Here is a 13,726-nt window from a genome sequence, read left to right as displayed (position 1 = left end):
GATGATGTTGCTCCCCAAAATCCCAGGGGCAACAGATGCAGCCCCGGGAGGGTCTTTTACCACTAAGACCCCACAACCAGGGACCACCTTCCCACACAAAGTGACATCCAGCTCTAAATAGCCAATGTAAGGAATACAAAGACCGTTGGCTGCTCGCAGCTGCAGCCAATTACAAGACTGAAGGCGCTCTTGGCCCCATGGTGCAAAATGTTCAACAAAGAAACTTTCAGGAATCGTGGACACCATGGACCCGCTGTCCAACAAGCACGAGACAGTGGTCCCACCCATCAGAACATCGATATGTGGGCAGGGCGCCATTATTCGACCGATGAGGTCTTGTTGCGAGCCTCCAACCTCCCCATCTGAGCTTTGGCTCCTCAGCTCAGCGGGCTTCAGTTTTCCGACTGGGGTGCAAAGCGCGAAAACCCAGCCACAGTAAGAGACCGACCAGTGGCAGAACCAGTACGGGGATGGGGGGGGACCCGCTCCCCATCACAATCGCTGGCATAGTGACCTGGCTGTTGACACCTTCGGCAGATCACAGGACCGTTGCGAGGAGGCCGTGCTGGAAAGGGACGAGCCTGAAACGAAGCCATGGTCCGAGTCAACTGGTCAAGCTGTTCCTGCTGACGCTTCAAGAGCATCTTCACTTCACTCAACTCTGAATCATGGGGTGAGACAAGTGGGGCGGGGCGAGAGCTACCCTGGACCCCATACTGAAGACCATAGGCCGAAGGAAGAGAGTGGCTACGTTCCCTAGCCTCCCTTGGAGACCCTTCCCTCTCCCATCTAATGGCCTCTCCACGTGTCTCAAGCAAAGAAGCAGTGGGATGGCGGCGAACGTACTGCTTCAATTCCCTGCGAAGGGCACCATCTAGCACATGCTCTACGAACTGGTCGCGAAGAAGAATTTCAGCATTTGGCAAATCATCTGGTGCAGAATGTTTGACACGCTCCATCAGGGCCATCAGAGCCAGGGAAAACTCCAACAGCGTCTCCCCTTCCTGCTGCTTTCGAGAGAAGAAAGATTGCTGCAGGGTTACGTATGACTGAACACAGCCAAAAAGCTCAGTCAAGATAGCTAAAACCTGGTCTGGGTCTTCCCTCTCCACACGGGGCCGATATTTGATCTCCTCTCTGGCTTCCCCTTCTAGATGGTCAAGAATGAAAAAGGCCCGATCACGAACAGAGAAGTGGCGTGCCCGTGTACATGCCTGTACTTCTTCCTTCCACTCAACTATGCCTATACCCGTTCTGCCGTTAAACATGGGACACCTGCGATCTCTAGGTATAACAACCAACCGTTCAGTGGCTGTGGCGCTAGTACTTGCAGCTGGAGGAGCACCTGAAGTGACAGAAGCGGGATCCGTTCTGCTGGAACTGGCCTGAGAAGCATCCCTCGCTCGAGACAGCTGCTCATTGTCTGCTTTAAGCTGTGCCACCAGCTCCCTAAGCTCCTGAAGTTCCTCCTCCATGGCAAACCGCGGAGACCACACCCACTACTTTCAAAATGGAGACCTGTGTTACCACTGGCAAAAACAAAAAGGAAGAAGGAAAAAGAAAGATGCTGCCGCTCCGTCTTCACTGCTGCCCGCACACACCAAAAAAAACAATTTCACCCTAATAAACAAAAAAAAAAAAAATGGAAGTCACGTCTCTGTCCTCTAACAGTGTATCCTGCCAACAATGCCAATTTGTGGCGAGACGTAGTGCAGAGGGGGAAGTTGTCCAACAACGCCACCTGGGGAATTGCACCCCAGGAATTAAACTCGACTCGGTCTACTATGAGGTCACACAGATTCGTTACACTAAGTTAAAAGAGTACATGAGACGGACTTCCAAAGATATATAAATTACTTTTATTTAACAATAGTTTAAAATGAACATGTTCTTTTCAACCCGAGTGTCTGCTAAAACCAGTAGTTTAAGGGGAAAATAAACAAAAAAAGGGGAGCAGGGCCAAACTCAGGGAGGCGGACAGATTAAAGAAACTTAAAACACACAACACTACAAACCAAACCACCACGTGCCACAGCAACTTAAAGGATGTGAGATGGGGACCACCACCAGGGAGTCTGCCACGCACTACCCAGCTCCTGTCCAGGGGGAAAAGAAACAAAATTAGGGGAAGTGACACTCAAGGGTTGGATTATACAAATGTTTAAAATGGACTATTCTAAAACACTCTCACAACATTCACACCCACATGCAGACCAACATAAAGAATACAAAGTAATTGTTTTAAGGTAAACAGAAATACTTAAATAGTAACTCAGCTATGGGTGGCAACCCATAGCTAAATAACAAAATCAGACATGTAACCAAAAACTAAACATAACCAGATGTGACTCAAAAAAAAAGAAAATAAATAAACAAAGAAAAATGCTCTAAACAGCTGGCCCAAGGAGGAACCAGAAAGCAAATTAATAATTAGCCAAAAATAAACAAAAAGAAATAAACCAACAAACAAAGAAACACAACAATTGCGGTGGGGCTTCCGTCTGATGCGTGGAGAGCCGCAACCAGAATTAAAATAGCGTGGAAGTCAGAGTGAAAACTGAGTGAAAACGGAGCGAAAACGGAGCGAAAACGGAGCGGCCGCACCAAGGCTGGAGGCCGCGGAGGTTTGACTTGGATGGCTGTGATGGTCAGCAATAAGCTGTGCAGTGGATCCTAGGAGCGCAGGAGGAGAGAAAACTTCTGCAGATTCCACAGCTACAGCAGGACAGAGCAGAGGGCAAAAGCTGTTAGCACAGGGCTACTAGCCAACAGAGATGAATAAAAAAAGAGCATGCGTACCGATAAAGAGAGCTTTAACACTCTAGATCCAGTCCCAGTCTGCAAAACAGCAGAGAGAGGGGACACCACACTTCCTCCAGCTGCAACCCAACTGACACGGCCAACACTGAGAACATAATCACGGCGGTTGTTACACCAGAATGTGCCACACGTTGCATAACGTTGACACCTACACTTACCTTGTGAACAACCACACACTAATCATGCCAAGACCAAGCTAACAGAGCACGCCAAACTGGAGCAAGCCGACACAGGTCCTTTCCAGGTCAATGCCAGAGAGAGGATGAGACCTGCAGGAGCGCAGTACTTAACAGGTGATGCTGATTAACAATCAAGCACCTGTGATGCTGATTGAGTGGGAGGGGGTGGAGCAGAGCAACACCCGACCTGCCACACTATGATTACTCCAAACCTAAATAATACAAACCAGGAGAATCCCCAACATGAAAAATGACAATAAATTAGTACAAATTAGCTCCACAACTTCCCCTGTTCCACCTCGTGTCTTGGCCCCTCCACTAGTGGGAATAATATAAAAACCCTGTCCCACTGTGGAGACACATCCGTAATGGGACGTGGACAAGAGACAAACACAGAGAAGGTATCAAGGTAACTAACTGTACAAACCGGTTTATGGACATGACACATGAAAGATGGAGGATGAAAAGTCTTTAATACAACACCATGTTGACAAAACTGAAAACAGAATCCCAACCATGACAGTGACCAGCACACATTGATGAAATAGAAGTCCAGGAGTTCATGAAGGGGAGAAGTGGACATGTTCACCTTCTCACAGAGTCATAAAAGTCTTTTTTGGAGAAGATTTAGGAAACTTATGATTCCCATGAAAACATTTAATCATAATTTGTCTTCATTTATGACAAAGACACAACTGATTCAGACTATTGTCTCCAATTTTGGGGTTTATGCTCAAGAAAATCAACTTTCAAGAACAACAGATTTTATTTGAAATATGTCAAGACATCAGAGAGGTGTATGGATATAAAAACTATTCATCTGATCCATAATGAACGTTGGATTAACTTACCTCCATCATGGCTGAATGTAAATTATAATCTTGTTTTTCCCAATAATTGGATTTAATTTAATAAACTGCAGTATATGAGCTAAGTATTACTTTCTTTAGCAGTTTTTTAGGTATGATACAATGTAAATCTTATTACTTTATGGATATTTTTATATTTATTGTACCAACACATAAGTGAAAACTATGGATTTCATGTAAAGTACTGGACTGAAATCACCACAATGACCATACATAACCTTGTTAATGAGTTTATTGTTTAAAGCCATCATCAATGCAACAAGAAGGAAAACATAACTGTTGAAACATTTCAGGAGAAAAAGAAACAGAGAGAGAGAGAAGTAGAAGAGTAAAAGCAGGTTGAGAGTCCCAGGGAGTCAGGTCAGGACTGGGAGCACTGGTCTCTCCTCAGGGTCTCTGAGACTGGAGTCTGGGAGCCCTGGGTGGCCTCACAGGTCACAGAGAGCACCTTGGTCCACTGGTCTGCAGGGAGTCTCAGGGTGCTGCTCCAGCTGTAGTGGCCGTCCTCCTGCAGCACCCCGGGGCTCCTGCTCTCCTCCCAGCTGCTGCTGCTGCTGCTGCCGTCCACCTTCCAGGACAGACTCCAGTCTGAGGGGAAGCCCTTGTTGGCCAGACACATGAGTGTGGCCGTCCCCTGCTGCAGCTCCCCACTGGACAGGACTGTCAGGGAGGGACGGACATCACCTAGGAGACACCACTCAGGTTAGAGGACAGGAACCACCAACAACACACACTGGGACACCGTAACTGAGAGGTGAGTTTGGAACTGGAAGAAGTTTCTGTCAGATGTTTTCTGCTCCATCAGTCACTCAGAAACACATTGTTTCACTTCCTTTCAGAAACCTCTCATGCAGATCAGCACAGAGAATCATGATCATGTTTCAGCTGAAATGTGACAAATTAAAATAGTACAAAAACCTCAGTCTACAACCTCCAACTTATCATAAAGGTTTTTATCAGAAAACTAAGCAACAATAAAATGAAGTGAAACAAAACTGACAGAAAAAGAGATCACAGTTTTTAAACATTTTGATCTGTCAATTTTACCCTGTATTTGTGCATGAAATCTGAAATTCAAGTTATCACTGAACAACTCTTATGTTTGACATCTGATAACTTTTAGAGAAACAATTACATTTCATCTTTTCTCGACATTAAATAGTTTAAAAATGTAATTCCACAGGAAGATTTTACTGAATATCTTAAGTCGACTTCTGACTTAGACTACATGATATCAAATAAACAATAGATACCTTATACTAAAACTACTGTTAAAATAGATGAACATAAGGTTTCAACAGTTTAAAGAAGAAATGTTGAAGATAAGTAAGAATATTCCTTTATATTTAAACACAGTTTGAACTTACTTCCAACATCCAGTCTGGTTCCTCCACCAAACGTGAACCACAGTGATACAAACTGATGAAACCGTCGTACAAAAACCTCTGACTGCAGAGAGACACGCTCTCTGACTCTGCTACACTCAACTAAAGCTACAAACTCTGATATTGAATAAATTACAACAAATGAAACAAACACTTTAGTCCCTTTAGACCAACATGATATGTGAGATTTCTTTCTAAAGTCCTATATAGAATAAAATCTGTATATCTTAATAAAGTAAAAAAGTCTTCAAAAACAAAACCTAGCAGGACACATAACAGCTCCTTGAAAGAAGAGACAAAAGGAGAATAAAACTATGTCCTGAAATAAAGCATTATTTTAATATGAACTTACTTCCAACATCCAGTCTGGTTCCTCCACCAAAAGTCCACCACAGTGATACAAACTGATGAAACCGTCGTACAAAAACCTCTGACTGCAGAGAGACACGCTCTCTGACTCTGAAACAAACAAACTCTATAAAACATGTCATTTTTTTCTATTCAACAGCTAATATAACAAATATGTATTTATACATGTAGCACATATCGAAGCTCATTCTTATTTTCTATGTCACTTTTTTTTAATTGAAAACTTATTTTTCTTTTGACAGAAACAAACACTTTTCTTGAAAACCGTCCCAAAGTTTGTGACTTGTAGAAACTCCATACTCCTATGTGTGCAACAAACTAAAACTCAAATATCAGTTGGATTTCATTCACGTGATTTTCATGTGAGGGATTTATGCATGAGGAGAAGAAATCTATTTACTGTGACACAGAGGTGGTGAAAAGAATCATAAATATAAAAAATATGACTTCTTTTGAGAACTGGTGACCTATTCAGGGAGTACGACCTTTGACCTGAACAGAACTGGAATACTGTAGACTTTAGCTGATCCCTGAGACCAGATGGATGGATGGATGGATGGATGGATGGATGGATGGATGGATGGATGGATGGATGGATGGATGGATGGATGGATGGATGGATGGATGGATGGATGGATGGATGGATGGATGGATGGATGGAAACAACAAAAGTATATTAAAACGTACTACTACTACTACTTTACTTTCTAATACTGTATTTGACCCGGTCTTTGTACGTTTTGACCGTATAGAAACAACTATTATAGGAATCGGGTGGGTGAATGGATGGATGAAAGGGATGCCTGGGTCTGGGGCTCTCCGTTGTCGGGCCCGCGCAGGTCTCGCCCTGTTGGGGGGTTCCCTCTCTCCGGCCCGTCTCCGGTCCCCCCCGCTGCCTCTGCAGCCCCTCTGGTCCTGGAGGGCCACTTTCGTGGGGGCGGGTGCCCCTGCCTGCGTCGGCGGCCGGGGTGGCTCTGTCTCTCCGGGCAGGCTGGCCCCACCCCCGGTGGGGGTCGTTGGCCTGGGGGGTGAGGGCCTCCTGGCCTCATGTCCGGCCCGGACCGGGTGGCCGGGGTTTGCCTGGGTAGCGGTCCGCCACCGTGGGATCCCTGGCTGTCTCTTCCCGGAGTCATGGGAGCCCCGCCCGCGGGTCCCCTCGGCCACCGCCGCAGGCGGGGGGGGCTCGCTGGGGGTGGCTTTCATCCCGCCCTCTTCTCGCCCTCTGTGGGGTTTCTGGTGGCCTGGGTTCCGGGTTCAGATTGTGATTGGATCTCGAGACTCGAGACTTGGGATGGTTGCTGTTCGTGTTTCTGCCCCCCACCCAAAAAGAAATAAAAAAATTGGGGTTTGTATGTGTATATATACTGTATGTATGTGTATGCGTATGTATGCGTATATATATGTACATGTATTAAATATAGTAACAATGCACATATATATGCCTTAGGTTCTTACCAGCATGGTATTAACCATTAATATGTGTGCAGACAAGGTAAGGAAAAAAAAAAAAAAGAAACAGAAAAGTCTGAGTGTGGCGACTCCACCGTAGCATCGACGGGTGTACGGATAAAGCTGGGTTAGAGGCCTGGGAATTGAGGCATCCAAAATCACTGACACATGGGGAATGAATGCACGGAGCGCAGGTGGAAGAAAAGTTTTCCGGCACTAGCTAGGTGAGAAAGTGAAGTAATCAATCTGCACCCTGATCACAGATCTATAACTTGAGTGTCTCCAGCCAAAGGATTACGCCCTAGGTTGGCAGGGTCTGGTACTCGGGACATAGCGTGCCATATCTCCAGACCGGCTCAAGTAGCATAAGAAAATAAGAAATTAACAAAGGGAAAAAACAGAAAAGTCTGAGTGTGGCAACTCCACCGTAGCATCGACGGGTGGACGGATAAAGCTGGGTTAGAGGCCCGGGAATTGAGGCATCCAAAATCACTGTTTACCTGCTGGACTTTACTGCCCTTACTTTTTAACAATTTGTGCTTTCTATTATTTTACCTCTTTTCTTATCATTTTATTTCAGGACTTTTATGGGGCGACATAATTTAGAGCAAATTACTCCTGTTTGTCCAGGAGGGAAATAAGATAATGACACTATTGTGGATTTAAAAATGTCAGATAATTGAAATCTGAAAATTTCAGCACGGAAGGTTTCAAATTAATTCAGAACCGTTTCCTTAATCATCTTAGAACTATGCATCAAATATTATAACCTCCTGCAGCAGAGACAAGTTTACTCATCTTTTTCAAAAATAGCTTAATTGTATAAATGCTGAGTCAGCAATCTTTCCTACTCCCAAGAAATTAACAGATAAAAGAAAACATTCTGAAGAGTTAATCTGTATCAAATTTATTTAAAAATATATTGTAAAACTTGATACCTTCTTGATATTGTGAACCTATTGATCTATTGATGAACATCATCATCATCAGAGTTATGAAGTCTCTGCTGGAGTCAGTGGGAACATTTCCATAGAAGCACTTTGCATCAGCAGCACCACGCTCCAGTGATCTGGGAGAGTTTATAGTCCTGACACTTGAACTCTGGATGACTGACAGCTGTCCTTCATGACAACAGAAGACACAGAAATCCTCCTCATCAAAAACATGACTCTGATCTGCGTCCTCATCTGGACTCTCCTCTGCTGCTGCTTCACAGGTAAAGTCCAGAGAATCCAACTCCTCTCCTCTATGAACATCTGTCCCTCTGAAATGAAGCTGACAAAACCATGAAGCTGTTTTCTGTTTGTGTCTCTGTTTCCTCAGAGTCCAGAGGTCAGGTCACAGTGACTCAGCCTGGATCAGTGACTTCTGCTCTGGGAGGCTCCGTCACCATCAGCTGTAAAACCAGTCACAATATTTACTCCAACTGTTTAGCCTGGTACCAACAGAGAGATGGAGGAACTCCTAAACTGCTCATTTATTATACTAGCACCAGACAATCAGGAACACCAAGTCGTTTTACAGGCAGTGGATCAAACTCTGACTTCAGTCTGACCATCAGTGGAGTTCAGGCTGAAGATGCAGCAGTTTATTACTGTCAGAGTCTTCATGTCATCAACAGTCAGAATGTGTTCACACAGTGAAAAACAGTCCAAAAACCTCCCTCAGTCAGACTGAACAGAAACTGAACTGACTGATACACTTCACTGAACACACACACACACACACACACACACACACACACACACACACACACACACACACACACACACACACACACGCACTTGAGAAGAGTTATAAAAAACAAACAAATAATGGTCTTAAGTGTTGACTGCAAAACTCACTCACTCACTCATCTTCTCCCGCTTTATCCGTTACCGGGTCGCGGGGGCAGCAGCCTCAGCAGGGATGCCCAGACTTCCCTCACCCCAGACACTTCCTCCAGCTCTTCCGGGGGGAGTCCGAGGCGTTCCCAGGCCAGCCGAGAGACATAGTCTCTCCAGCGTGTCCTGGGTCTTCCCCGGGGTCTCCTCCCGGTGGGACATGCCTGGAACACCTCCCTAGGGAGGATCCAGGAGGATCCGGTACAGATGCCCAAGCCACCTCAGCTCACTCCTCTCAATGTGGAGGAGTAGCGGCTCGACTCCGAGCTCCTCCCGGGTGACCGAACTCCTCACCCTATCTCTAAGGGAGCGTCCAGCCACCCTGCGGAGGAAACTCATCTCGGCCGCTTGTATCCGCGATCTTGTCCTTTCGGTCACTACCCAAAGTTCATGACCATAGGTGAGGGTAGGGGCGTAGATTGACCGGTAAATCGAGAGCTTCGCCTTTCGACTCAGCTCCCTCTTCACCACGACGGTCCAGTACATCGACCGCATTACTGCGGACGCTGCACCGATCCGCCTGTCAATCTCACGCTCCATTGTTCCCTCACTCGTGAACAAGATCCCGAGATACTTGAACTCCTCCACCTGAGGCAGGACTTCTCCACCCACCCGGAGAAGGCATGCCACCCTTTTCCGGTCGAGAACCATGGCCTCGGTCTTGGAGGTGCTGATTCTCATCCCTGCCGCGTCGCACTCGGCCGCAAACCGCCCCAGCACATGCTGGAGGTCCCGGTCTGATGAAGCCAACAGGACAACATCATCTGCAAAAAGCAGAGATGAAATCCTGAGGTTCCCAAACCGGATCCCCTCCGGCCCCTGGCTACGCCTAGAAATCCTGTCCATAAAAATTATGAACAGGACCGGTGACAAAGGGCAGCCCTGCCGGAGTCCAACATGCACCGGGAACAAGTCTGACTTACTGCCGGCAATGCGAACCAGACTCCTGCTTCGATCATACAGAGACCGGACAGCCCTTAGTAGAGGGCCCCGGACTCCATACTCACTCAGCACCCCCCACAGAATGGCACGAGGGACACGGTCAAATGCCTTCTCCAGATCCACAAAACACATGTAGACTGGTTGGGCAAATTCCCATGAACCCTCGAGCACCCTGCGGAGGGTATAGAGCTGGTCCAGTGTTCCACGACCGGGACGAAAACCGCATTGTTCCTCCTGAATCCGAGGTTCGACTATCGGCCGTATTCTCCTCTCCAGTACCCTGGCGTAGACTTTCCCCGGGAGGCTGAGAAGTGTGATCCCCCTGTAGTTGGAACACACTCTCCGGTCCCCCTTTTTAAACAGAGGGACCACCACCCCGGTTTGCCACCCCAGCGGTACTGTCCCCTTCCTCCATGCAATGTCGCAGAGGCGTGTCAGCCAAGACAGCCCTACGACATCCAGAGACTTGAGGTACTCAGGGCGAATCTCATCCACCCCCGGTGCCCGGCCACCGAGGAGCTTACGAACCACCTCGGTGACCTCGGCTTGGGTGATGGATGAGCACGCCTCCGAGCCCCAACCCTCTGCTTCCTCAGTGGAAGGCATGTCAGTCGGGTTAAGGAGATCCTCAAAGTATTCCTTCCACCGTCCGACAATGTCCCCAGTCGAGGTCAACAGCTCCCCACCAGCACCATAAATGGTGCCGGCAGAGTACTGCTTCCCCCTTCTGAGGCGCCGAACGGTCCTCCAGAATTTCCTCGACTGCAAAACTAAGACTCTAAAATGTCTTTATGTAAACATTTTAGCTGTAATCATTATCAAAACATATTCATTGTGGATTAATTAGATTATGAACCAAATGAAGAAACTGCTGTTTATAATCCTCTAAGCAAGTCGTTCACATCAATAGATTCAGAATCCCAGTGGTTTTCATCCCCAAATAGAGATCAGTAGAGAGACCGTGCCAGGACCCACTGGGATGGAAGTGACTTGTTTGTTTCTTTGGGGAGACTTTTTATACTTTCTCCAAAGTAATCCCAGTTAATGATCAGGTTATCAGATGGGAGGAAGACAAGGTAACGGGACAGAGTGGGACAAGAAGATAGAGCAGTTTCCACTACTCTGTCACCCAGGTTACATTTACAATGTACCAGTATGTGAAAGGCTGGTGGCATTCAGAGGCCACCCCCCCTGTAGGTAGTATATGTCTTCTAAACCAGCTAAAAACTGAATAAACATCTGGGGAGCAAGTTATGGAAACGCAACTGAACTGAACATGCAGGTTTATACTGGACAACTGGTTTAGGAGCCTCAGAGAAGAATCAGGGTACGAGGTTCGTGCTTGAAAGAAAACTAATTTCATGTAGATCTAATGTATTTTATATGCAGGTAACTCCAATGGAAAATGAATGTATAAGAAAAAAAAAGTTTTAACATGGATTTTTTTTTTTTAATTGGTGAATTATTCTCAATAAGTCAATCTGTAAGATGTAAAGAACACCATTACACTAAATATTGATTTAAATGGTTGGTAATGGAGTAAATGAGATAGAAACAATATTTATTTGGATTTTTTTTTTTGGTTTCTGACACTTTAATAATAATTAATTAATTACCCAGCCAAACTGACCCATGGACATTATTGATGATCCTAAAAACATAACAGAAAGGTTAACATGGGTGCTAACTTCAACCACTTTAGGTCTGTGTTTACTTTATATCTGACTCGTTTCCAGCTGAACGCTCCTGCTTGGTTTCTGTAGGTGATTTAAGAAATCCTAATGTAATTATGTAAAACTGATATTGTTGCCTCATTGGTTTCGTGGAGAGAACCCAGACTCTTATTTTCATACATCAGTAAGGTGGTGAAATGAAGCGCGTGACCTTCCGCTGCAGGATTGTTCAGACTATCAAGTAACCAAACTAAAGGTGATCAACACTTCATAATCATTACTATCAGTATCAGTTGAAATAGTCTTGTTCATGTACTTCAGTAGTAAAAGGGATCCCTCATTTCCAACGAGTACCGGCTCTGTTTTCTAAAACAGAAATATAATTGTTTTAGAGTCATTCATGCTTGAACAGAAAATGCATCTTCAGTTCTAATTGTTTACAGTTTAAAACACTTCCTGTATATTTATTTCTCAGTGTTCTTAGGATTGCTGCTCAGTCATGTGCATTTATTCTCCACAGATTCAGTGCATTGCTTCAGGGAAACTGTAATTGTTTGTAGTTCCTAACAGTCACCACCAGGTAGAGTTTAGTGCTTGGTGAGCACACTGGTCTCAGTGAGCAGGCAGCACAGACACGTGTCCTGTTCACGAGTGACCAGTGTGGCTTTGTGCCCGTATGTTTACAGATTGACAATTACACGACTTAAAAAAACACAGCATTTTCCAGATCAAGATGTGGGCTGTGTTGCTCTGGTGTGGAAACCTCTCTGATAAGAGGGAGAGATTTCTGATAGCAGGAATTCAAAATGTTGGATGGATATTTGTTGTCTGAGATTGGTGGCTCAATCCTTTTTCATAGCACATTTTACTTTTGTAAATCTTAACATCTGTACTTCTGAAATGTAAGGAAAGTTATTTAAGTGCAGAATTAAGTTTTAAGCTGCCACTGCAGGACTTGAAAGTATTAAAAATGTGACTAATGATAACTTCCCAGGACAGCTAAATGGATTTTATTCACAAAGTAATCTCAGAGTCTAGTAGCATCTCCTCATTACACATCAACACAGGTTATTAAAATCAAATCAAGTCAAACTTTATTTATAAAGCACCTTTCATACATAAAATGCAACACAAAGTGCTTTACATAAAACAAATAAACATAAAACATATTAATGCCCTGCCCCCTCCCGCACACACACAGACAGACACAGGCACACCACAATTCAACCAAGTTACACACACAGACACACTGTGTAGACATGGTTAAGCACAGGGGATCCAGGTGAGGAAACGGTAACAGGGAGCCGTCCCCATCCCGGCCCGGATGGATAGAGGAGTCCGCACCACAGCGGTGAAGCCGTGGTGCAGAGCTCCACAACCATCCAGGCCAGAACCACCCCCAGGACGACCCCCTGCAGGCCAGAGTCACTCCCAGCATGGAGGCTCCCCATGAGGAAACACTGGAGATAAAAGCTACAAGAAAGCAAGATAAAATACACTAAAAGAGTGTAAAAAAGTATAACATAACATAAAATCCTTAAATTATGTCTAAAAGAATAAGACAGTAGAATGTATAAAATAGACCATAAATAACGACTAAAACATTTAGATAAAACATTGAGATTAGACAATGAAAATAAAATATGATAAAACAGGATAAACTAATGATTAATATAAAACAGTAGTAAGATCCAATAAAAATAGGGGTGAGCATAAAAAATTTAAAAGAGTTAAATGAGTCAGTTTAAAGCCTGATTACAGTTTTTTCTGAAAGCTTAGGCGCTAATTATGTTCTTGTAGCACAATTTCTAAAACTATTAACACACATAGCAAAACCACTCACTGAGTTAGCGAAATTAAAAGCACAAATACTGCTTTGCACTCAGTTTGTAATTTTGTAACACACACTTTTCAAAACTGTAGGCACAATTCACTGCTTACACTCAATTGCCAAATTTCCAAAACACTCCTAGCAAAATTATACACATGTATGGCTATTATTTACACTATTTTGCCAACTGTCTGGCACACTTTCACATGTGAAAACAATTTTAGAGAATTAGTTCACTTTGCAATCAGCCTAAGCACTATAAATAAGCCACAGGTAAGCTGTCTGTGTGGAGTACAATGGAAGGAGCAAGAAGAGTAAGAATCAGA

At 44.7% G+C, this 13,726-nt stretch overlaps 2 gene segments (V, D, J or C); one reads left to right on the top strand and one right to left on the bottom strand.

The window, feature by feature from the left end:
• Positions 1-4,229: 4,229 nt before the first annotated feature.
• On the bottom strand, positions 4,230-6,825 carry LOC133460894 (Ig kappa-b4 chain C region-like). The segment is given in 3 exon segments: positions 4,230-4,552; positions 5,236-5,317; positions 6,685-6,825. Coding segments are annotated over 3 exon segments (546 nt in total).
• Positions 6,826-8,235: 1,410 nt separating this feature from the next.
• On the top strand, positions 8,236-8,714 carry LOC133460893 (Ig kappa chain V region 3381-like). The segment is given in 2 exon segments: positions 8,236-8,287; positions 8,395-8,714. Coding segments are annotated over 2 exon segments (372 nt in total).
• The last annotated feature ends 5,012 nt before the right edge of the window (positions 8,715-13,726 follow it).

The sequence above is a fragment of the Cololabis saira genome, chromosome 15, assembly GCF_033807715.1.
Source record: "Cololabis saira isolate AMF1-May2022 chromosome 15, fColSai1.1, whole genome shotgun sequence".
NCBI classification, from domain to species: Eukaryota; Metazoa; Chordata; class Actinopteri; order Beloniformes; family Belonidae; genus Cololabis; species Cololabis saira.
The sequence above is the reverse complement of the archived record's forward strand: the minus strand, read 5'-3'. Positions and strand labels throughout refer to the sequence as shown.